General features: G+C 46.9%; 2 protein-coding genes across 3 annotated transcripts in view; one reads left to right on the top strand and one right to left on the bottom strand.

Annotated features, from left to right (window-relative positions):
- Positions 1-740: 740 nt before the first annotated feature.
- On the top strand, positions 741-1,601 carry LOC117581472. The gene has a single exon (XM_034268709.1). The coding sequence runs from the start codon at positions 781-783 to the stop codon at positions 1,594-1,596; it is 816 nt and encodes a 271-aa protein (XP_034124600.1). The 5' UTR covers positions 741-780; the 3' UTR covers positions 1,597-1,601.
- A 489-nt stretch (positions 1,602-2,090) lies between these two features.
- LOC117581470 (homeotic protein ocelliless) overlaps positions 2,091-26,236 on the bottom strand; it is a 37,521-nt gene continuing 13,375 nt past the window's right edge. The window contains exons 3-6 of one of the 2 annotated variants that reach the window (XM_034268706.1): positions 23,473-23,693; positions 4,909-5,098; positions 2,797-3,472; positions 2,091-2,710 (exon numbers count right to left, since the gene is read on the bottom strand). In XM_034268706.1, coding sequence (XP_034124597.1) covers positions 2,326-2,710; positions 2,797-3,472; positions 4,909-5,098; positions 23,473-23,693 — 1,472 coding nt within the window. In that variant the 3' untranslated portion in view covers positions 2,091-2,325. The remainder of the gene's footprint in view (positions 2,711-2,796; positions 3,473-4,908; positions 5,099-23,472; positions 23,694-26,236) is intronic. The other variant, XM_034268707.1, reaches the window with a different exon arrangement.

The raw sequence follows: 26,236 nt of genomic DNA, 5'->3' as shown, positions 1-26,236 counted from the left end.
TAAAAAGAAGCCGCGGAAGGTTTAAAATATCAAGGTTAATCCGCTTCCCAAGATCTCCTCCGATAACCCTGGACCAGAAGAACCAGAACTGTTCAAAGTTCCTAAGTAAGTAGCATTAGCTTTCGTTCTTTAACAAATGGATTTTCAGTTAAGCCCGTTCTCCCGCTCAGGCTGTTCCCTACAAAGCCTGCCGTGCAATTGTCCGGATGCCGCTCACAGATGGCCCCCTTGTACTTATAGATGTGGACAAAACAGGCGAAGTGACCAACAATCACGAGGGCGCGGTAAAAATTGATATCGGGTATAGCGATAAGCGTCGCTATAACTGTCAAGAACTCGATGTGTTGCTTTCCAAGCGGAAATCGTATCCAAGCCAAGTAAAACGCACTTAACAAACAAAGTTCGTTCACTTTGGTAAACCGCAAGTACTATTAAGGAACGTCTCAAATGTGAGCTTCGTCATGGGAAAAGGATCCCTAAAGAAACAAACAAAGAAACTTCGACTACCTCCAAGCAGCTAGTTAGTTCTAAGTACATAAAAACACTTGTGATAAATTATATTGCTAGGCAATATAATGTAAAAGGGAACGAATTTATAGAATTCAAGATTTACTATACGACCTCTGAGCGAGCATCAACGTTTTTGTCATTTTATTTGGTAAAACCCTACAGGGCATAGTCCACCGATCCCGGCAGGCCTGGCAATCATACACACACATTTTATTTATTCACAAAATTTCAACAGTTTAAGGCTTTCGGTTTTTCTTTGTTGCCAAATCAATGCTCGACGCCATGCAAGGCAAGAGGACGCTGCCTCAAGCAGGGCCACCGCCTGAGCTTGGGTGCTGTCACAAGCAAGCGGAGCTGCTGGAGCTGCTGCCGCTGGTGCACAATCTGTGGGAGATGTTCAACATGTTCAACCCCGTCGAACCTGCTGGCATTCGAGTCGGCGAGGTGGGCTGCTGCCTGGACGCCATGGGACTGGCTCCGACCCAGTTTTGGCTGCAGGCCAACATGCCGCAGAAGTTTCCCACGCGGCTGAGCTTCGAGAATGTGCTGACGCTGTACTGCAAGCTGGCCAACGAGGAGTGCAAACCCAAGGCCCCGGACGTGCTGCGGGCCCTGCGGGTTTGGGACGTGAAGCAAAGCGGCAAGCTGCCGTACTCCGAGCTGCGCAAAATGCTTACAACCATTGGCGACCCCATCGACGCGCATCATGTGTTTGGCGTACTCGCGTCCGTCTCGGATATCAACGGCAATGTCCACTACGAAGACCTCGTGGCGAACATGAACGCACACGATGCGATTGCCGCGGAGACGCTGCGACAGGCGCGCGCCTATCTACAGGCTTTGGGACGCAACGCCGTCGACATGGACATGGTTAAGCGGGACGAGTTCATCGACAATTTGCGTGAGGCGGATCCCGAATGCAGGGGCTACATCGCGAACAGAAAGTTGCTGGAGCTGCTCAATCGCAATGGCACCGAATTCACGGCGCGGGAGCTGGACATCATCACCGGCAGCATGAAATCCAATTCCAGAACCGACAAGGGCATCGATTATCGCAAATTTTTGCACTACATCATGGACACATAGTTTAAACAATAAACAATTTAAACATAAAATAAGAAGATATAAGAAATTAGAAGAAAGTAAAAAAAAAAAAAATTATTTTACCTCTTACTCCATGGGCTTCCACCTCTACCACAGCCTACACCACGAATTCTACTCCTCTCGGGGCAGCGCCATTTCGCCAAGTGCTGCCGCAATAGCAGAAAAACTTTTATACGCTCGAGAGGTGGAGCTCTGTGTAGAATACATGTCAAATGTAGGATGTGGATGATGTGGAATATATTCCATGTTCAGCCGTAGCTAGCCATGCCGCCAGGTGGCGCTTCAGTGACTTTAAATGTAGATCGTGTGTAATTAAATGGAAACATGTGTAGACTTTAATACAAGTTAGACATAGAGATGGACGGCACTTGGGACTCCAATTTACGACAGAATTCCACTAATTTCCATATTCAGTAATCATTTTCTGAGTAGACTTTGCATTCGAGTTGAATGTTATGTTTGGAGAATAAAGTGCATTTCGATTAAATATTTATTAAAAATATTACGTTTTTGTGTTTTTACAGCTAAAAATAAACGTATGCGTGTACATGTTAAAATATTCGATTACAGTTCTTATCCAAGACAATGAATTGCTTAAGTCTAATCAAAAAAAATTTCATTTGGTTCGGGTTTGCTTTGTGTGTGTGTGTGTGTGTGAGTGTGTGGGAAGATGTGGTTATATTACTGCATATCGTACATGTCCTGCTGACGTCAGACATCGTCGCAGGCGGCCATTGACCTACCGCCGCTGCCAGTAAGCTCCATTTTGATGTGCTGCTGATTGGAGTTGGAGTTGGCCTGCAAATGGGTGTGGGTGTGGGTGTGTGGATGTGGATTGACATGTGGATGTGCTGGTCCTGCTTGTGTGTTGTTGTTGTTGTTGTTGTGCTCCTCGTTGTGCTTCAGCATATCACACTGGGCCTGCGCCTGGGCTTGAGCCTGAGCTTGAGCCTGTGCCTGAGCCTGAGCCTGGACTTGGGCCTGAGCCTGTGCATGGGCCGCAAAGCTCCGCACCTGGAGGAAGAGGCCACCGTTGTTGAGCAGCCGCGCCTGGTGCTCCTGCGCCTTGGCCCGAAGGCAGGCAATGGAGTTGTTCCTGTATAAAGCGAAGATTTGATTAAAAATTATTAGACATTTGTGTCACACGTCTTGCAGCAGGTTAAAAGCTTTTGACTCTCTCACCTAAACGCATCCGGATCGTGTTCCATGAGTGCGGCTGCCAGATGATGGGCATGGAGGCCCGGCGGCGCTGCCGGCATCTGGGGCTGTTGCTGCTGCTGATGCTGGGCCGCCGCAGCCGCCGCCGCCACTGCCGTATTCATGATTAAGTGAAAGTCCTTGCTGGAGGCCGCAGCACCGGCTCCGGCAGCATTGGCCGCATCCAGCAGCGGATGATAGCTCGGCGTGGCCGTGGCAGCTACACCACCAGACAAGTAATGTTGACTCTGGTGCTGGTGCTGGTGATGCTGCTGCTGCTGCTGCATCAGCTGTGCCTGTGCCTGTGCCTGGGTCTGGGTCTGGGACTGCTGCGGGGATGGGGAGCCCAGCTCGATGTGGGGCGAACCCGAGCTGTTCGTAGTGGCGCCCGTGGGCGTGGTGGCTGCCGAGGAGGCAGCCGCATAGCCGCTGCTGCCGTGTGGCGTTGTCGAGGTTGGCGGTGCCGTCGAGGCGATGGTGTTGCAACTGCTTGGCGCCGGACTGACCACGTTCAGAGATTCCGTGGAGGAGCTGAGCGCACGCGAATGGGAGCGCAGCTCCTCGGAGTGGGCTGACTTCGAGCCGGCCGAGTCCTCGTGATCGCTCACCCCTGAATCGTCCTTGAGTGCAGACTGGGCCTCAATCGATTTCCGATGCATGCCTGACGTAGATTAGAGAGGGGGAAAATGTATCAATTTTGCTGAAAGTGAGTGGCTTTTGGTGTTTAACGGCTGTGGATCATGTGTAGAGTTGTGGATAGGTGCGACCGGGTCGAGGGAGTGATTGGAATGGCCAGACTTCGATGGAGCAGCAATCGAATTTTCGAATTTTCAAAATATTACAAACAACGAATTTCCCTCTTGACCCACATTTATATTACTGTTTTGCTGGCTAAAAAGCTAATTATAGATCAATAGATTCAAGAGTAGAAGGACCAAGTATTATGACAATAAACGGAGATACAAAAAGTGGTTCGACCTTCTGGAATAAATAATGATTTAGTGCCAATGAAAAGTCATTAAAAGGGGTTGATAAATGTTTGATAAAGTACAAGAACTACCATAAGAAATCCACCAGAAAGTGCTCCTAGTTGTAGTCCTTTTATGCATGCAGCCACCCCAGTAATTATTCATCTAATTAATTGAAAAAGTATAGAGACTAGAACACATATTTCATGTGCCCGCTCAATTGCCAACTAATTTGACATATCGACTTAATTAAAAAGTCCCAACACAGTCCCACAATCCCAGATGAACTATGGGCCATGGACCACTCGCTAAGTCGTCGATAAGCCACTTAAGGCTTGAGCCAACTTTGGCCACTGCTACTTGGGAATTAATTTGCGAGGGACGGCAGGTTGAGGGGAGGATTGTGGAGAAAATCCGATGAACTATGCGTCTAACCCCAAACACTTGCAGCAAAGCCCATTCCGCTCCTTTGCCAGCCCAGCCCAAAGGCCACACAATGGAAATAGATAAACGATAAATGCCAAATAAAGCAGGAATTCATTGGGATGCGAATTCAGCGGAGGGGGAAAAGGAATGGAGTGGGATATTCACAACCCCTCTGCCTGCTTGGTGGCATCGCGTGTGCATTTTGCATTTATTAAGCGATTATTAACATATAAAGGAAGTCGCATCCGGATGCAGAGAAGGCTACGGAGACACCCCCCTTGGCTCGAGTGCCACTGCCACCGCGACCTTCCGCTCGGCAAACTGGTGGCACTTGTCAGAGAGTCAGAGAGTGAGAGAGTGAGAGGGCTGCCTGTTAATCCGCAAAGTCATTTCGGGAAATGTGCGCAACATATGACGAAAAGATTCGATTCTCGTTGTTGGACATGCTCGCCAAATATGCTCACAATTTTCGCCCAGGAACCGCGCACTTTATAATCCCCAAGCTGCTGTCCTTTGTGCAGCTCAAAATTTAATTAAACCCTCCATTCGGGTGTCGTTGTCTGTTCTTATTGCCTGAACGAATGAATGAATGAATACCAAAGGCTGGATAGTTGTGGTGGGTTGGGGGAAACTGGGGACACTGGGGAAAGGAATGGAATGTGGGCTATAGTTTTGATAGTTTCGATATGATTGTTGCATTTACATTTCTGTTCCATACCTAGTAGCCAGGGCGCCACCGCATCGTTCTCCTTGGCTGACTTCAAGATGGTATCCGGCAGCGGCAGCGAGTGCCTCACCATCGCCCCATACAGCCCGTACTCGGCCATGATCGTGCTGCCGCCCCAGACTTTCTCCGTCTTTCGCCACTTGGCTCTGCGGTTCTGGAACCAGACCTGAAACAATCATTTGGAACCTGCATTAATACATTTTAAAGGTGGATTTGGGGTGTGGAGCGCTGCCATATGGACCATGGCTGACCTCTTGCTATGCTGGCTAATGCTCCTCCGTTCGCAGCCAAATGGCATGCAAATTGCAAATTATTAAATAAAAAACTCATTCAAATTGAAAAAATGTAAATGGAATGTTTTTTAAATGCTAATACTTGGACCATAAACCGCTGAGCTGCAAAGGACACACACAAAAGGAGCAACACAGAGACAGAGAGAGATATGCATGAAATCCAAGGGCGTAGTTGGGTTTCCGATCAAGGGGTACAATTTGGGGTTTGTTTGGACTTTTACATTGAATCTATAGATATGTCCAGCATTAGGTATGAATTTGTATCCAAAATATTACTTCAAATATAACAAAAGCTTTAACTACTTTCTTTCATAGTTAACTTCCACAATTTCTTGTCCCCTTTTTTCCCACAATAAGCCTCTGTGGGCGCTCAATCTCCAAAAGGAGGCTGTCTTGAACCCCATTTGGCTGAGCCACTGGCAGCAGAATGTGGCCATTGTTGGCGATGACAACATGACACAATCGCCAGCAATCGCCAGAACCAAACAGCAGACACACTCTTGAGCGGTGATGCTCCTCTACACACATAATAGCAAATGATATACATATTCGCATATAAGTGACCAAATTAGATTATCTTCCAAAACATTAAACCGATTCTCGATTCACTCGAGTCGAGTCCCTTGACTGGTAATACGAATAATAAGAAAACATTAAATGTTGATCACAAAAGCAGGAGGCAGTCCAGCAACAACAACTGTCACAATAAAAGGATTTGCACACACACACACACACAAACACACACACACACACACACACACACACACACACACACACACACACACACACACACACACGAGAGCGAGAGAGATTCGGGCAAAAGGATTTAACTCGAGAAGGGACTTTGCAACCCTCGAAAAACCCATCCTGCCCCATTCTCTTGCTCCTGCTCCTGCACCGAAAAAGAAGTCATCATTTTTCTGGTCCATCAAATCGTTTAGTTCTGCTATTAGTCATGTACGAAAAGGGGGAGCCGGACCAGAGACCAGGGAGCAGGGAGCAGGGAGCAGACACAGTCCCTGTAGCGGGGAGTAAAGATTGCCCGGCAAAATGGGTTCGACGAAGGACGAGAGCTCACTGAAGTGGCTGCCTCCTCGTCCAGAATGAAAATTTATAATAAAAAAGCAAAATATGCAAAGCAGGGGGCGTCAGAGTGGCAGCAGCAGCAGCAGCAGCAGCAGAGGCAGGGATCCTGACTTGCCTCGCCTTGCGGGTGCCATTGTGGCGACATTTTTGCTGGAAATTCCACTGGCATGGCACGAGCCAAGAGTCGAGTCCAAGTCCAAGACACAGTCCACAGTCCCAATTCCTTTTCACACGGATTGAACAAATCGCAACAAATCGTGCGCGGGTTAAGTGGACGACTGGGCGTGGCACGGCACTCTCCTTCCTCTCAAAAAAGCAAAGATAAAGTGGTTTGGCTTTTGGTTGTGTCGCCAGTTCTGGGAGGAGAGAGAGCAGGAGTCATCCTTGGCTCACGGAATACTCATAAATCGGCTTGCATGAGCAATTGGCAGCCCCGAAATTCAAATGGAACGGAGAGGAGGGTGTAGCCAGGGGGAGAAGGGAGCCACTCAGTGCGTTCCGTTGCAGCCCAGGAAATTTACAACTTTTGCCGGAATTTGGCAAAGTGCCGCCGCCTGTCGGAGCTCACGAACAAAGCCAACTTTCGGTTGTACAGTGCGCGGCATAACTATGAAACAAGCAGAAGAAAACCACAACAAAAAATTAAGTTTTTTGTCAATTGTATTGAAGGAAACGCAAATCCATTCCTCCCCTGAGCTTACTGTCATGCAACGCACTGTCGTGAGCGTGACTCACCGTAGGGATCTCTCGAGTATTTGCGAGGAGGAGGAGCATGGAGCGTGGAGCTTGGAGCGTGGAGCGCTTTCCGGCTGAACAACTCCGATTAAAGATGAGATTCTGCAAACAGTGCAAGCACAGTGAGTCCTGAAATTGCCTGCCACTGTTCTCGGGAGTGCTGCCAACTGATGTCAAATTAATTTGAGCACACACTGAGACACAGGGACACAGAGTGGGGCCAGAAACAAAGAGACACATCCTCGCTGCTGCACTAATCTGCTCCGGCAACGGATTTAGCTTTGGCTTTGGCTTCGACTTTGGCTTCAACTGTGCACTTGGGCCATGGCCTGCGCTTTGCCCTGGGACTGTGCCTGTGCCTGGGCTGCCTACGAAATCAAATTAATCCGGTTTGTTATTTCATCATGCAACGTCAACGTCATCATCATCAGTTGCAACAACAGACAAAAGACACAGCAGCAGCAGCAGCAGCAGCAGCAGAAGCAGAAGCAATAGCAACATTTTGCAATAATAAATAGCAGGCACACACACAGATACTCGCATGGAAACAATGCAGGTACACACACACACACACACACATAGATCCAGATACTCACAGATACCCAAAGGTAGGAGATGCTGCAACTGCCAAAGGAGCGGAAAATTTCATTAACAAGGCACACAGCAACGTCCGCCTTGTAGGGCCACAGCCAGAGTCACAGCCAGACACGGGAAGAGAGACAGATAGATAGAGGGAAAGGGAGCGGGCGAGAGCGAGTGTCAACGATGCTCCTAGCCACCAGGAGGCAGCCAGCCAGCAGCCACCAGTCCAACCAGTCCAACCATCCAACCATCCGGTAGCCCTGCCCCGGCAGCTCTGATAATTTAATCAACTCTCATTGAATTATATCATTTTGCAATTTGGAGCCCAGCTCAAACCCCTCCCGTCCCCTGTCACAGCCCCTTTATGTTTCGCCCCATTCCGTTACGGGAAAACAGAAACAACATCCCATCACAGGCCATCATCCAGATTCAATCGTCATTATGATACCATGCTAGGGCTGCTCTGGTCTGGGCTGGCGTCCATTTTGAGTGCGGAAATCAAAGAGGGAAATGCCATAAATTTCCAAAACGGAAATTTGCCGATAACCGAAACTCTGTCGTAGATACGAGTACGTGTGGTGGATACCTAGATAGGTTCCACCCATTTTGATGGAGCGGATTGCGAAGGGTAAATCAAACCAATTGAGGCTGCTGCAATTTCCATTTCGAATGCTTCAAAATATTGGGTTCATCTTGAACATAACTTAATTATCGCAGAACTCTCCGCACAGCAAGTGGATTGAATGGATTGGATTGGGGAGTCCAACAACTTAATCACCATTTTAATCCATTGATACGACATTTGGGTTACTTAATGTGATTTGCCAACCACCGCAAAACCGGGGGCAGGGGAGCACCAGATAATGACAACCATTTTAATATAGATAACAGCCTGGACAATCTGCTGTGCTAAATGATTACTGCGAGTGGACCATTGCCTTTCCTATTCCCATTTCAACTTCGATTCCAATTCCTATTCGGGTTGCCAATACGTTGGGAATCACGACATCAATTTGCTGATTGAAAATTTATTATTATCCGAGAGTGCGAGTGGGAGATGTAGAGGAAGGATGCCTGATGCATGAATGCCTGAAGGGGGTGTACACTGGACACTGGACACTGGACACTGGACTCCGGACAGTGGTGGACTTTTTGTGGACATTTTTATGTACCGAAACTGAAGATGCCGCCTAGCGACTGCCACTCGGAGACACTGGCACGCCCACTTCTCTGGGCTGTCTGGCTGGGCGGGTGGAAACGCTTTTGATTTATCGAACTATAAACCTTCTGGCCAGCCAAATTGAACGATGATGAGGTCACAGTTCGCTCGGGAGACTGGACAGCACTTCGCCTGCTATATTGATGGAGAAGTGCCCAATGGATGAATGATACTTTGTGGTTACCCTTGCCATTCCATTGTTTACTTTGCAATGTCTTTCGGGTACGTTACGCTTGCTGCCATAACTGACGAGTGTTTCCCCATCTGCCAGAAGCGACCTGCGAGCTCCTTAACCCATTCCCGCCGCAATTGTCAAACCAATTTCCCGAATTTCACCCAAGCGGCTGCACTTCAACAAAAGGTAAGGCCCGCAGGCCGCAGTCCGCCTCCCTCCCAGTCTTGGCCATAATTAAAATATTGGTAACCAATCAAAGATTCTCAATGGGCAGCGGTCTAGGTACGGGTAAAGGATTTCGATTGGCAGTTGCGGTGCCCGCATGGGCCGTGGGACACGGCGATTGCCACCAGCAAGGCGGTGCGAGGGGAAAGGCTCAAATATTTGCTCACTGGTGCTGCAAAATTGCGCAAATTGCATATGCAGCTCGCAGGACTGCTCGTCCTTTTCAGGTGACATGTGCATGAGAATTGCATTGGGATTGCAGCTCTCCATGTGTGTCTGTCTGTCTGCATGTTTGAGAGGATTTGGCCTGGCTTTGAGGTTGTGTGCGGCGGCATGCGGCCTTTATTGGTTTACTTCATCAACTCGAACGAGGTAGTGAGTGCGGGAGTGAGTGGAGTGCTGGACTGAGTGCGGGAGGGAGTCAGAGACTGTCAGTCAGCCATTCGAAGCGTGTGGAAATTTCATAACGACATCCCGCACTTTATATGCAATATTCAATTGACATTCGCGGAATTTGTTTGCTTTTTTCTTCACCCTTTTCTCTGTCTTTTTTTTTGTGCCGTTTTCTTTCTTCAATTTCCAGCTTCCATTTGAGCATTTGTTTCATTCATTCAAAGCCCAAAGAGAGATAGGGAGAGAGTGGGAGAGCGCGAGAGTGACATGGGGGAGGGGGCTTTTTTCATGGAGCTTTGCGGATTAAGAAATGTAAATGCGAAATGTTGGCGCTTTTGTTGCTGTTGTTGTTGGTGTTTTGGTTTCAGTCTCGCGAGTAATTTCAACGAACGGAACTAAAGGCTTGACTTTGGAGTCAGTCGCACTCGCCGCGACTCGTACAGTCGCGTCATATTAATGACCTTTACTTGACATTGGACGCTGCCACTGCCGCTGCCAAATGCTGAACTATTAATTACACTCAAATGATGTTTTAAATGCATCATGATTAATGGGCCGATTTTCTAATTACGCGCTGCCAGAGAGCGTACACTCAAGGGGGTGGAACTTAGCCAGAGACCATGCTGCGGGGGCGGGGGCCGCACTTCGTGTGGCTAGACAATGCCAAAAGTCGACTTAAATAATTGTGCAATGTTTACATTGCGATTAGTTGGCGCATTAACTAATCGAATGGCAGTACTTCTGGGCAATTGTCAGGGCAATAAATCAAATTGAACTTGAAATGGAACTGCCATAGAAAAGCGCCAAGGGCTAGGAGATTTTGATTTCTTTATTCCATTAAACTATGATGAATATCTTTGAAGATAAACAAACAAAAACTAATTCATTTCCATTAATTTTCTTGATAATTTTTAGACACAAATTGTTGCTAGCTGGCAGGCGGTCCTTTAAGTTAGGATCCCCTCGAGTTCATTGATTCTCAGTCTTTGCTTTCCAATAACTCTGCATGGAGAATCAGCTTAAAGTCTCCCAAATAAGCAGATAGTATAGATCTTAGTAGTTGCTCGCGTTTTTAAATGATTTTTCAGTCTTTGCTGCGTACATTTAGTAGATCTTTAAGTCTACTCGAACTACACCGATCGCGTACAGTGTCAGCGCCATTGCCGTTCGCACAACAAAACACATAAATCCCATCCGAATGGCCTCCATCCCCCAGCCAACCCAATCCAATCCCAAGCACACTCAGTGCGCACCCACAACGGGCAAGTGGCACCCAGCTTGAGACAAGCCGCGAAGCAGCTTTGCAGGACGTCACAGGATGTGGCACTGATTCGGGTTTCCCAGTTGAGTAGTTATCATCAAATTGGCAAGTGCAAGGGGCTCAGAGAGAGAGAGAGAGGGAAAGAGAGAGAGAGAGAGCGAGTGAACGAACGCGTGCCGTCGCAGCAGGTTGCCCGTTTGCATTTTGCTCATCAGCGCAGCCAGGACAGATACGGGGGGACTTCCGTATGCGCATCCCACACTCACAGTGACTGTGAGAACTGTTGCAATTTGTTTGTTTGTTTTGCCTCGTTATGTCGTCGCTTTGTTTTCCCGCGAACACACCATTTGTGGAGGGTTTCTGCTCTGCTCTGCTCAGCTCTGCAAAGGGTTGCTCCGGGAAACCATTATCATCATCGTCGCACCCTCAAGCCGTACCCACGAACATTTCTACTCGGAATCATCAGTTTGTTTATGATTAACGCGCGCTAATTTCATTCATTTCGCACTCAATGGGCTTCGTCTCAGGGCTGTGCTGTGTCGGGTATCGGGTCTCGCGGGACTTGCACGGAGCACACTTATGCTTATTGGATTTACTCGAGCGTCCGCTCTGCTCCGCTCTGGATATGTGAAACGCGGGGGAGGTTTCCGGGGCAACTTTCTGTTTGTGAATTTCACAGGACCGCTCGGTCGGTTGGTCGGGCAGCAGCCGACCGCAAGTACCCCCGGATAATAACCATTATCCTGCGGCCGACATAGGATCGCGAACGATTTGCCGCTGATTGGAGTTGACTTTGAGGTGTCAAAATACAAATCCCGAACCGACGTCGAAGCGAACAAAATTATTTGATCATCATTATCAGACCATCCCTCTCGGGCTTTGCGTGCGGACATTCGCACACGGACGGGCGGCAACTAATAATCTTATTAGAATTAATGAAGGAATTTCCAATTTGAGGCGACAGGCGCCGCCTGCCTGCTGCTGCTCTGCGAAAGCGATTTAATGTTAATAAGTCCTAAACGCCAACAATGTGGAGTTCCTGCTGCTCCCCGAGCTGGGCCAAATAGAAATTCCTCAATGAACGTGCCTCTATGCGGAAAGTGAATCGAGTTGTGCCCCAGCATCTGACACAGATTATGAAACGAGTGGAGGGGAGTCAAGTGGGATGGGTGCTGGGAATCAACTTAAAGTGGTCAGAGACCTTGACCAAAGCTCTAAACGAATCAAAATTGGCCAAAGCCAGATTTGGGTTGAAGAGACTTTATTCCTTTATTTTCCTATATTTAAATTATGAAATATTCTTTCCCAATGTAAAGGTTCTTTTAACATAAATAAATCACAAATAATTGTCTCTGTGATCAGAGAAAGAGAGGGAGATGTTCAGTGAAGAAGTGACAAAAGACTCGATGCTTTAACATCATTATCATCGCCATAGTCATAGCTCTTATCGAGGCGGCAGTCGATGGCCGATTGACCCAACAAACGAAGACACAACTGCAGGTGCCTGTCATTGACAGCAGTCAAAATCAACATCAACATCAACATCAATGTCGTTGTTGGCGTTGTCGTTGTCGTTGTCGTTGTCATCATCATTTTCATTAATGGTAAACCAATCATTTTTCAATTATATTCACCGCTGGATACAAATTGTCTGATTTGCGTGTGCCACAAGCCAGTCGAAGCCAGACCAAAAGCGAGCGGGAGAGGGACAGGGACTGGGACTGGGACTGGGACTTGGGCGCCATGTCACGCCTACCTGACACCACCCCTAGAAACTAATAGAACACCCCACAAACTCGTCTCCAACTGGCAGTTATGTATCTGAAGAGTATGCCCTGCACATCGTTGGTTTTGTTGGATGGATTGGGCGTGCAGAAATAAAAAAAAAAATTACACATTTAATGCAAAAAGAGTTGCCCATTCCAGGATATTCCCATGAATAAATATAGCAGCATATTTGATCTCTTTTTAGGGCAGCAAAGGAATGTCCTTCGATCTCTCCTATAGGGTACTCCCGTTTCGGATTGGCATCCTCCATCGATGGCCAGGGTCTTCTGTTGCCGTGGCCGCTGCCTGTTTCGCTTGTGTGAGGCGCGACAAACCAATTGAAGTGTCAAACGCATGCAGGCGACGCCGCGTGGCGCCACGCCCTCGAATTGCAACAGTTGATAAAGTGCACAACTTTTGCGGGTTAAGTTGGCAGCTCCGACTGTGCCATATAAAAAAGTCTGGATCACGCTGTGACCGGCTGCATCCCCTGCCTGCCCCTGCAGCAGCTCCAGTGCGGAGTTGCCCCATTATCCGACCATAATTCGCTGACAATTCCTCAATTACGCCTGCAGGTGGGAGTACCCATCTGAATGGAGTGTGGGATGAGGGTAAACTGGAGTGCCGGTCCGGGGCAGATGACAAGGCTCATTGCCCCGGTTCGAGTGCGTCCACGCCCCTGCCACAGAAGCAGACACAGAGGAACAGTCAACCAGCCACACAGCCACACAGCCACCCACCCATTCAACAATGAATGTTTCTAATCTATAAAATTAATTTTCTCAAAATGTTTTTCCCCCGTTTAATTTTTATTTCCGGGTAAGTGTTTTGTTTGCCTGCTTAGCCACCCCGCCCATCCCCACACTCCCGAAATCCCACTGGGACCTGGCAGGAAGCTCAGATTGTAAAATGCTCGCATTTTCCTGTAAAATTTCAACAGTCGGAATGGGACCATTCCACTTCATTCAATGAGAATGCCCTGCCCTTTTCCCTTTCTCACATCCATTTTTGTGTGTGTGTGTGTGTGTGTGTGTGTGTCCGCCAGTAATCAGCAGTTGGCAAAGCCAAAACGTGAAACCGCAGTTTCCTTTGAGCCACCAATATACACGAATAGCACCCTCCATCCTCCACCCACCATCGCGCCACTTGTTGTTGCAAATTAGCGTGAAATGGGATTTATAATGTCAATTATATCTGCTGTATCTGCTGTATCTTCTGCTGCTGTTTCAGTTTCAGTTTCTGTGTAGCCGCTTGTGCGCGGAGCTTAGAAATAATTGAAAAATATGCTCACAGACAGCGAGACAGCGAGACAGCGAGATGAAAGTGTGGATTAGTTGTTGGGCAGAACCAGTGGATTGCTGCTAAGGAGGAGGGCAGATGTAAACAGGTTCCCCAAGGAGAGCAAGTTACGTTTGCCATCAATCAATGGCATCCAGCCATGAATGACCATCAATCAAGGAACGAGTTACCCCATCCAATACGACGGACTTCGACCAAGTCCAAGTCCAAGTCCCGGGGTCGGGGCAACTATTTGCTCTAATTGAATAACGGCCGCGCCTAATTTTTGACCCCCATCTACTCGTACCTACGTCCAGTCAACCCTTTCAGAGGCCGCCTCTCCTAATGGCTACTGCAAACAATGAAACTGTCAAAATTTCGCTTTGCTTTTTTAACAAATGGACACAACGGCAGACAGGAAATTAGTTGGCCTGTGCCACGCTCTCTCGCTCTAACTCTCAAAAGGAACAGCCTAATGGTTACTGTGGAGTGAAGCAACTAAGCTGGAGGGCACACTAGTTATATGAATATATTATATTAGTAAATATAAACAAGTATAAACTCCTTCTGCTGTGGAGGAAGAAGCGATTTGTCCGCTTAACTGTGAACTAATTTCCCAAAGGAAAGACTGACATTAGAACTATCGATCTACTTGCTCTCCAGAAACTGATTTTATGGGTATGCAATGCAAAACCTTAAGACATCTTACTAACTGCTCTTTAAGCTCCACCGTCCTGTCGTTGTTAATCATGATTGCATCTCTATAAGCATCGATTCATTCGTGGCAGAGATCTTTCTCTTTTTCCATTTATGCAGATCGCAGATCCCTTGGCCTCGGCTGCCACTGCCACAACTCAAGTGGCCGTTCTGTTTCAATTGGGTTTTCGGGGTTTTTTTTTGTCAGGCTCTTGCTTTTGGTGCAAGAAAATTAAGTATAACTCATTATCGCAATCAAGAAATCCTTTGGCTACGCTGCCACACTTGACGTTAACGGCAAGGAGAATAACAAAAACAACAAGAAGGAGTAGAAGAACGAGATGGAGATGGAGAATACTGTGTTTGCTTTGTCAGACGGCTGAAATCGGATTTGTTGCTGTTGCTGGTTGCTGGTTGCTGGTTGCACACCAATTTTCTACTCAAAACTTATGACAGCCAATTCGAGAGAACGAACGAAAATTATACAGACACTCGAGGGCTGCTGGGACCGGTGCATGGCATGACTATTCAGTTTTTCAATATATATATATATATATATATACTTATATAGAGAAATATATATGCAGTCGCTTCTCCAGCGAGGGTCTGTCCCCTGCCCCTTCTGCTGGCCCGCCCGTGCTGCGGGGAGCTTGTTGAAATCAACATCAAACCTTTAATTTGATGATTCTGCAAATAATTTGTCGGAGTCGTTGACGTTTTTTGTTTCGTCTGCGGGCACTCGTACCCGTCCTCATAGTACGCGTAGTAGTCGCCATCCCAGCACTTTCTGTCTCTCTGTCTGTCTGTCTGTCTGTTGACTTTTCCGCGCAGTCGAGGCGTGAAAATATAATAACACCTTTTTAATTATATTTCCCCCAGCCCCAGCCCCAGCCCCAGCCGCACAGCTCAGTGTGTGTGCGCGAGTGTATTCCATTCCTCTATTCCCATTGTTGAGCACTCAGAGGCAGAAAAAAAGTGAAAGGCTTTGGCCGCAAATTAACCAGAATTTGCCATTGCTGTCAGTCGCCAAATTAGACTGATCGCGGCGATTCATGCTCGTTATTAGAGCTTGTGAGTCATCGGACATCCTCCATCGCACTAACCCATTTCCTCCCACTACTCCTACACCTTCTCCCCCTTTAGTCGGCTCTTCAAATCATTCCGAGTTGAATGCACTGCGGAGTGTGGCAGTGTCGAGCGACGGACCGTATATGGCCAACAGTTTGTCGTTTATGGCTGTGCCATCGTGTATTCATAGCCATCGTGTATTGGTTAGATGTAATTACAATCTGAAAGATTCTACAGGGTAAGCTCCATGGGAAGAACTTTATGCACTGGAATCTCTTAGGATGATGCAGAATTTCGTGTGTTTTTAGCAAAGAATTTTGATAGAAAAAGATTATTAGCTGTTCCAAAAATCATTCGCTGATCCAACTTTTGGGTTGAAATTCCCAAATGAATTTAAAGCCTAAGCTCTAATTCTCAAGCGCAGAGTATACAGGAAATCCATAGACAACAACAACCACAAAAAGAGTTTCCAAATGACTAATTTTCCAATGTACAAACACTCTGGCGGCTCTCCTTCTCTCGCCTGAGTCGATGAGTCCAATCGAAAAACGAGTTCGTTGTGTGGGAGCTGGAATTTGGATTGAATTGAATTGAATTGTACTGGGCTAGGGCTGTGGCTGTGGCTGGCTTTTGGGTTGCCCAATCTGTACGATCAACGATAATGTTTATTTAGTAAATACACAAATATAACACATTCCGTTTTGATTGTCATGCGATAATTACGCCTTTGAAAACGCGATAATAGGCTTCATTCAGTGGCGGATCCAGCAGATTGCCCTCTTCCTTGGATTTGGATTCCAATTGGGCTGAAGACTGAATGGGGATTGGAAATGATTTGGATTTGGATTTGGATTGGATGATGACAGCACTTTGGCCAACAAATCGTTAGACGTTGCTGCCTAATTGTTTGATGAGTTTTGACTTGGCTTAACAGGGAAAAGTGTTTCAATTATCGCCAACGTTTTCCTGTTTTCTTCTTTAGACTAGTCTCAATTTTAACTCGAATCGCTGTAGTAAAGTAACTTTAACTATAACTAAATAAGAAAAGGACTGTTTGCACTTTACCAGGATTATTATTAAGGGATTATTATACTTATACATTGTCGTTGAAGTTGTTCCATAATAGCAGCAGCCATAATTTCATTAATGTTTAATGTTATCTTCCATCAAATATGAGAATGGAATGTGGAGCAAGTGGGGTTGCATTTCCGATAGATACAAATTTCCCATCAATGACTCAACCTGGCTATCGGCTAATTGCTGCCGCAATCGATTTCTAATTGAGCGCCCGCTCCGCTTCGCTTCGCTTTGCTCCGTTCCATTGCTCTTCCACTCTAGTGGCCAATGACAGATACACAGACAGACAGAGACAGAGACCCCACTGCCAATGGAACGCGTTAAGTGTTTAACAAGCTACTTTCCCACTTCAAGACACGTACATAAAAAACGAACGTGCACTAGTAGCAATGAGGGGGAAACAGACAACGACAAACAACAAAATCCAACCAATGTGTCTGAAAAAATTTGGAGATCTGGTGCTCATTTTGCGCTAATAAGTCCACCACGATATGACAAGGATAAAGCAAAAGGATGTTGTGGCTGATGATGATGATGCTGATGATGCTGATGGGATGGAGTGCGTGCCGTGTGCTGGGTGGAAGAGAAATCATTACCAGCCAGAGGGAAAACCAGCCGAGGTCACGTTTCCGCACTGTGGGTGGGCAGCGGGGGAAACAAAAAATAGAAATGCAGAGGCCAAGGCAAATCCCACTCGAAATAAACAACAAACAAAACGCAGCAAATTAATAACAGCATCAGGACAAGGCAAGGTCCATCTACACGTCCACCCAAGCGGGCGGCCTGTAGCCTGTCCTCCCCCCAGCCATCACTGGCGAGCAATAAGTGTAATTGCGACAATGTGGCTGCACTTACACGTGTCATCGCAACATCAACGGCCCCTTCCTGCCAGAAAGTAACGTGCCACAACGCACTTGCAGCATCCACCCCCGGTACCCGTTACCCGTTACCCGCTACACGGAACGTTGGCTCAAACCCTCCCTCGGGGATGCGTGTTTGCCGGGGACTTGGGCCAAACCACAGTGGCACATTGTTCCCATTGACTTTTACATGTGTTCTTCGGGGAAAACACTCCCCTGCAAACCACTCCCACCGAACTAACTGCCTGTCAAAGCGAACTTTGGGGGATTACATCCCAAGACAGATGATCAAATAAATGATGATAACTGCTGTGATAGATAACAATATTCAATGAAATTATTAACAAATACAACAAAGCAAATCATAATTGTTAACTAATATTATAATGCCATAATTATTGAGACACTGAATTACTCGACTTAAATGCAAGTTTATCGCAATTCGAGCTTTGGTAATGATTAAATTGATAAGAACTGAATAATGTGTGCAAAGTTTTGCCAAATCATTTTGGGATTGTTCCCCGAAATTCCACATTAATCCATCATTTCTATCCCTTTTTTTTGTTGTCAATCAAATAGAGAAGAGAACTCTTTTCCTCTCTATACAGAAGCCACCCACTTGCTGTACACGTTTCCGTTTCATTTTCCTGGAAACCTCAAGTGTGGAAAATTAAAATCCACTCTCCCCACCAATGATTCCATACCCATATGATGTCGGGGTTGACATCGCCGGGCGAAGGTAACACAATACGGCGGTGCCGCATCGTCAGCAACTACTTAAAACGCAATTATATGCATTATTATTTGGCTGCTGGCTGCTGGCTGCGTGGCTGGCCACGCTGGAGTGTGCTTTATTTTTACACACAAATACGAGGAATACCGCCAAAAGGAGGAGAACGAGAACCCGGAGCAGCAGTAACATACAAAAAAAAAAAATGGAATACGACGAGTATTTAAATGCCCACCTCAGCTACTAATTATTACCAAGAAAAACTCTTGAAATTGACGTTTCATTTTGTGCGGCGGGGCACGTCAACACCAAGAGAGTGTGTGGCAAGCGGAGCGAAAGGGGAAAAAGAGACAGAGAGAGAGAGAGAGAGAGAGAGATCGCACTCCAGACTGCAACTCGATGGATTCTCCTGCGTCTGTTTTCACTCAACAAAAGGGGTACCCGCGGTCGGTTGAGGTCCAACCTCAACTCCAACACCAAGTCCAAGTCAATGTCGAGTCGAAGAGTCGTCGTGATTATGCACAACCCGAAACGATCGAACTGCACCGCGTCTGCTCCAACAGATTAACGCACTCCAGAAATTATAAAAAAATAATATTTTTCTTAGAACTGATACCATTTTAAGCGAATTGGTACTCGGCGCAGAGTCAACAAAATGAAGAAGTTCCACGATCATCCGCGGCCTGAGAAAATGTCTCGGAACCCCAGAACACAGAACAGTGAAGAGTGGAGAGAGGAGAGAGGTAGGTAACACGATCGCCAGCGATGTGGAGGCAGACGGCATTGCGTCAAGTGGCAGCATCGGCGAGTCGACTTGTCTGCCACAAGTCTGCTCCACTGCCATCGACTGCTCTGACGCGCGATCGGGGGCCCTGGAACTGGAATTTGCTCTGCGACTTGTGCTCTGTGTCTTGGATCGCTTTTGGTTCCCAGGCAACCACCGCATGGGTTGGGGGAACTGCCAATCGGGCCGCAGCTACTCCAACGACCAGCTCCAATGACGCTTGCACATTTTGACCGAGTCCGAGTCCCAGGCCGCGCTTCATTCAGAGCCGACTCTGACTCTCTATCGAGACATTGTTCACTTGGACGCGTCGACACTTGAGTAAATTAGTTTCGTAGAACTTGTGGGCACTGACCATTCTTATGGGATTGGAAATGGCCACACGGGGGAAGAAAAAGAAAACCCTATCAAGAAAACGATTCCAAGATTTCAATGCTAGTTTCGATTAAAAAAGGGCTCAACTAAATCCACAACTAATGCCTGACCTAACATAATGATCCAAAAAGATTTCTATGTCAAGTGATTTGCGTACAGCAAAGAGAGTAAAAACTACGGAACTCTTTCATATATATATATATATATTGCTGATGCATTTTGGAATCGAAAATACTATTCCCTTCGAACGAATGAACACTTTTTCAGCTCTGAAATTCATTCATTTCTGCTTCGGGGTTGCAAATTTATTCACACAGAAACGTGTAATTGCCCAGACACAAAACACAGTCGAGGCACACATACTCATGCAAACACAAGCACTCACACACTCACTTGCACACTCATTTACACACACACACACACACAGCATCACTCACTCACACGAAGACGAAATTGGCAGCACAAAAAGTTCTCTTCGCAAAGTTACCGAGGAGGAGAAGGAGAACCCACACCGACCGTCGCGACGGCTTCGTGGCTCAGGAAGGTCCTAGCTGTTGTTCAGTAGGCGAGCTTGTGGGTGAGTGTGAGTGGGCGTGGTAGTGGCAGCCACTGCTAGTGGCATGGAAAATTAACAATTTTTCAATTAAAATCAATACCGAGTGTGTACTTGTAGTCGGGTAGTGCTTTTGCGTTCCCTCTTTCGGTTCGTGGTTCGAGCTTCGGTTTTGGGTTTTTGCTTTTATTTTGGGCCCCAAATAGCAAGCAAGCAAACGGGTGCGAAAGTGTCTGAGTGTGTGTGTGTGTGTGGGTTGTGGCTTTGGGAGGTGTCAAGGGTAATCTGCATGTGTGTGTGTGTGTGTGTTGTGCACATTTCATGAAAATAGCTTAAGTGCCTGAAAATATGCAACGCATTCGATGCTGACGACGAGGACGACAAGCGAACTTTGGCTTACTCTTAGTGCTCGGTGCCTGTGTGTGTGTGTGTGTGTGTCTCTCTGTGTATGTGTCACTGTCTGTATGTATGCGTGTCATTGTGTGTGCGGTTGTTCTGTTGTTAGTTGTTGGGCGCCGTATTTGCCAGCCAAAAGCAAAATTTCCTAAGCCCTTTTTTTACTCAAACTTAACTTGGACTCACGCACACAGCCACAGCCACATACACTGGTAAATAGTGCCGTTAGTTTCAATGACACTTGCAGGCCACGCACATGTACATTCACACTTACTTACGCACATGAATGTGTGTGTGTGTGTGTAGGTCCTTGCCGTTATTCCTTTGCATCTTTCGCTTCGAGTTCGTTCTTCTTTTGCATCGTTTTGCGGTTGTTTGGGTCTTTTTCGAGTATTTTGTGGCTGTCTAACTGTTGAGTCCTGCTGTCCTGCCCCACTGTGCAGCTGTCAGCTGTGTGTGTGTGTGTGTGTGTGTGTTCGAGAGAGAGAGAGCAAGGGACTTACTCCATTTGTGGGCACCGCAAACAACGTTAAATGCAAATTTACGCTCTTCTCTTTGCACCCCCAAGCTCTCGTTCTATCTCTGGTCTGGTCTACAACTAACATGCCCCATGCCACTCAAACACCCCTCTCCCACCGCCATGACCCTCATCAGCTGTACACACAAAATGGCCGTACTTTGGCGCCATTGCCTCAGCCAGTTGTGCGTCTCCTGCTCCTTGTTGCTGCTGCTGCTGCTGCTCTTGATGACTATTGCCGTTATTGCCCCAGCCAACCAGACATAGACAGAGACAGAGAGATGGCCACAAGCAGTGGAAATGAAAGTGGAAATGGAAATGGAAGTGGAAGTGGTAGTGGTAGTGCCCACGCTCTCTCTTTCCCACTCTCTGGCCAAAATTGAAGTGTTAGTAGTAATGCTACTAATTGGACTCGCTTTTAGCAACGCTTCATGGGCCTCCAAGCAAGCCAAAGGCAAAAAGCTCCTTCAAAGTGCCCACTCAGAATGCTCTACACACACACACACACAAACACACACGACTCTGTTTGTGTGTGGTGGTGTACTACTCTCCAAAGTCTATAATTGGAAAATTTTACACACTCGAAATTCAATTTCCACTGCGACTGCAACAGCAACTGCGACTGCGACTGCGAGAGGCAACAAAACCATTTGCCGAATGCCAGTTGGCATCGTGGAAAGTGTGGCACGGCGCGGGTGCGGGTGCGGGTGCGGGATATCTGGATGCCTGGTTGCCTGGCTGGTGCTTAGCTGGGGCTTAGTGGGTTAATTGCATACATATGCGTAGCTACACATGCATGTACCCACTGATGTACAGTTGTGTGCTCTTACGAGATGTTTTAATTAGCGGAGATGACAGACAGATGGTGAAAGGAAATCCGATTACTACGAGAGCCAAAGCCAAGTAAATGGATTCCTTTAGAACAAACATGGAGCTAGTACGTACTCCATCTAATCGATACGTTTGTGTATTAATTAGTTATATGTAGGTGTTAATTCTTCGGAAAAGAAAACAAAAATTCAATATCGAACATTTTGATAAAATTCCGATACTTAATCGATCGATTGGTGCAATTTCCATCGCCACAGCCGCAGGCTCTGCCTGTGCTATACCCAGATATACATATATGTATATACTTTTCGGTTGGTTTGTGTGAGTAAGTGCCTGGGCACTCGAGGCAGAGCTTGCCATTAGCATAAAGACTCATACTCACACCGCAGCGCAGCGCACCTCCTTCCAAGTCTAGTCCATAGCCTCTTGCCGATGCCTATCCGATTGCGAGCCCGTTCGACGTTCGACCCAGACTCCGTGGCTCTGAGGCTCTGTGGCTTTGAGTGGGCCACTCGAGGCGCGGGTAAAAGGGCAAAATCCGCGCAGGGCAGGGCACTGAAATTGCGCCATAATTACGCGAGTTTTGTCGCTTTTTTTCTTCGATTTTGTTCGTCGGCTGCTAATCAAACATGGACAGGGGTAGAGCAGTTTTTGGTGTACTTTTTAAGGGTGGCAATTTGCCAACGTTGAAGTTCACTCAATAAAACGCACACACACACACACACAGATACCCGATGCTCCATCTCGCTCTGCGGACCGTCTCTTTCTCTCTCTCTTACTCACACTCACTGGCGTTTGGGGTATCGGGACTTAGAACAATAACGGCCATTAAAATGCTTAATTATAAATTCGCAAACGTAGCTGAAAATATTCTTCTTTTTTTTTTTACACCATAGCTCTCGGTCTCTCTTTCGCTCATTGTTTCTCTATCTCTCTCACGCTCTCTTTCTCTGTTGGCGTCGCCTGGCTGGCCTGCCCAGCGGGAGCGAGGCCGGCAGAGCTGACATTTACGAGGCGGACTGAGTTAAATGATTTCCGGATTTTGCGTTGTTCGCAATGCTGTGGACATGTTCCTTAAAGCATGCCAACTATGCGAGCAAAGGAAGAGCAAGAGCAAGAGAGAGAGAGAGAGAGAGGCGGGCAAGAGACTGAAAGAGATGGGGAGCAAAAGCGCTTCGAGGAGGCTGCACTTGAGACACTCCTGCTCCACTGCCGCTGATTGCTTATTAAAAATGGTTAGCCATGATGCCATGATGACGCTGCACACACATACACGCAGAAGCGGCCGGAGGTGTGAAAAATCAGAGCAGAGAAATCCAAACAACACGATGATGAGACCCTGAGATGATGACAAAAGAGCTTCTACAGCTCAGCAGTGTTTCGAAAGAGAGGAAATGCAAATTCTTTGGACGCGTTTGTGTTTTGCCAACAGCCAACACCAGCCAGTCAGTCAGCCAGCCAGCCAGCTCCACATTACTCGCATCTCAGCGGATGTAATTAGTTCGTTAATTCATTAGGAAGCCCATTAATAGCAGCAGTGCTGCTTCTGTCGCTCCTGCTGCTGCTATACAGACAAAGCCCACACAGTACAAAGTACAGGGAACAATGCCCCGCGTATCGGGTTACCTGTCTGACTCACCTGTATGCGATCCTCGGGCAGCTCCGTCTTCAGCGAGAGCATCTCGCGGGCATACACGTCCGGGTAGTGGGCCTCCTTGAAGGCCTCCTCCAGCTTCTCCAGCTGATAGCTGGTGAAGATCGTGCGGCTGTGCCTGCGCTTTTTCTTTTTCTTCTTGCTATTCGGCCCAACGCCAAAACCATTCATGCCCTCCATGCCAAAGTCCTTGGGTGCCAAAGAGCCTGAAATAAAATACAGATCGTACATAAGTTCTACTTGCTTTAAATCTTTGGCAAGTAGTTTTTTCTTTCATTCACGCAATGCCATTTGAAGTTGAATAAACTCATGAATCGAGACACAGCATTTCCGCATACATGCCCCATGCCCCTGCAACTATTTCCAGCGTCTTCCCTCTCCAATATTCTTGTCAAATTAGTTGACGAGGCTCCCATGACCCCCGGACACATGTGGCAGTCGGCGCTGAAGCGCGGCTCTAAGTGGTTTTTTCTCTGTTGTTTTAAATATTTAATAATTGTATCTAGTTTCCCACTTGTCGGCAATTGTTCGCTTTGTTGTTTTTGTTGCTGCTGTTGGGGATTGTCACACATCATCTTTGGTTCCAAGGAAAACCCCACTTGACATCCAAATGTAAAAGTGAAAGCGGCCAAAGGAAGCGATTGGGATTGGGAGATGACAGGCGCGGTAGCTGCGTTGACAGGGGTTTTATGTCTGACAGTCAGAGGATTACGAGCATACAAAAATGTATAAAGTTGAGGCTGGCATTGCGATCCTTGCGACTGGCAACCCGACGAGTCGGCCACTTCTACCCCAGTGCCAAATTGCAAATCGCCACTTAGCGGCGATCGAGGTTTGAAGATGCCTCAGCCTGAATGCTGAATGCCTGCCAAAGATGCGTTTGCGTTTAGGCCAAATAAAACGCTGAAGCACCCGGAACACACACAAATCACACGGTGCAAAACGGTGTAAACGGTGCAGATGGAGTGCCACGTCTGGGACTCGGTCTGGCTCGGGTTCGGGCCACTCTTCAGGAGTTAGTCAGGAGGCAGGAGACAGGCTTTTTTATTTTGGAAAGTATAGAAAACAAAACACAAACACAGAGAGAGAGAGAGAGAGAGAGAGGTAGGGCAGACCTCGAACAAATCCAATTCGCATTGAAATTCGATATGAAAAATGAAGTAGAGGCATGTTGTTGCTGTCGAGTTGTTCAAGTGAAGCGCTGACGGGTAGTCCTCAGTCCTCATCCACTGAATCATCTCCTCTCCATCCACAAAATACACAAAATGTGGATGCGGCTGGTGGATGCTGCTGGTGGATGGAGAACGCTATGGGCATGGGCATGGGCATGGGCATGGGCATGGGCATGGGCATGGGCATAGTTATGGATGAATGGTGCATAGGCATATCGATGCCGACTTGATTTCCACTAAATACTCTCGAATGCGCGAAAATGGTTAGCAAAGGCCAACAATCGCATCTTAAATTACGCTCCAATGCATTGCAGCAAGAGAATAAAACACACACACAAATCCGCATGTAATTATTTACGTATTCGGTGGAAAAACGTCAAAAAAAGAGGAAGGATGGAGTGAGTGATTCCCGCAATTAGCGCAGAAAAAGAGAGAACTCGAAAGAACTGTGTATTTGAGTGTTTATTTTATCAGTTTAATATTGATGCAGCTGATTGGTATCAGCGCTAGTTTCATGATCATGATTTAGGCTTATTCTTAACCCGCACAAGTTGTTTTCTTTAAAGTAACTAGTTAGAATTGATAATTTGTTCGCCCGCTGCCAATCCGTTACCAACCCTTACTATTCCGACTGGCAGAGAGGAGCTGCTCAAAACTAATTAACAATTATGTTTATCATAAACAAATGTAGAAATTAGTTAATTTCGGGCTCACAAAAGTAGGCAACGGCAAAATTTGTGGCACTGCCATCGCACTTTTAATGAGCTCACACAGATACGCACACACACACACACACACACACACACTTGGTGGAGGTGGAGCTTTATTTGAAAGTTTCGCCCCGCATCGCAGCATGCCAACATGCCTGCCAACACCCACACACACACACATGCATCACAACATATTAGCAATTAAAATTTTCTTAGTTAATTACTTTAAGCAGACGACGACGCAGTCGACGCCGACAAGGACGACGACAACTGCGTCAGCACGAAAAATTCAAAAAGCAAACAAGAACGAAAATGTGCGGCCTGTGTGTGCCGAAGCTTCAGATACGCTTCCAAATCTAATGATAATGCAAATGTGGATTGACTGTTTTTTAGCTGTTTGCATGTGGAATTTTTCGATATTTGTACTTGTCTTATATATCCGTGAATCGTTGCTATATTCAAGCCACTAGAGTTTTGGATAATTTGCAATATCATTGAAATATATCTGAAACATTTCCTTGTGCAAAGAATTCATAGAACCCTCTGCAGAAGAGCGTGCACAAAATGTGGCTGCAAAATGAAAGGCGACAACAGAGCGCGCTCCTCACTCTTTCTATCCTTGTACAAAAGGAAAGCTTTCCCCACACACCGCACCCTCTCTCTGCTTCCCCTGCCGAGTGAATTTTATGAAATTTATGCGCATTTCACTAGAAAATTTAATTAGGAAATCTAATTTGCTCAAAAGCGCATAAAAAATGTTGTCGCTCTGGGCTCCGCTCCACCATGCCCCACGCTTCTCTCTGACACTCTTCTTCGCTCTGACACTCTGTCTCACTCTAGCTTTGCTTTCCGCTCGTTCCGTGTCGT

The sequence above is a fragment of the Drosophila guanche genome, unplaced genomic scaffold, assembly GCF_900245975.1.
Source record: "Drosophila guanche unplaced genomic scaffold, DGUA_6, whole genome shotgun sequence".
Classification (NCBI taxonomy): Eukaryota; Metazoa; Arthropoda; class Insecta; order Diptera; family Drosophilidae; genus Drosophila; species Drosophila guanche.
The sequence above is the reverse complement of the archived record's forward strand: the minus strand, read 5'-3'. Positions and strand labels throughout refer to the sequence as shown.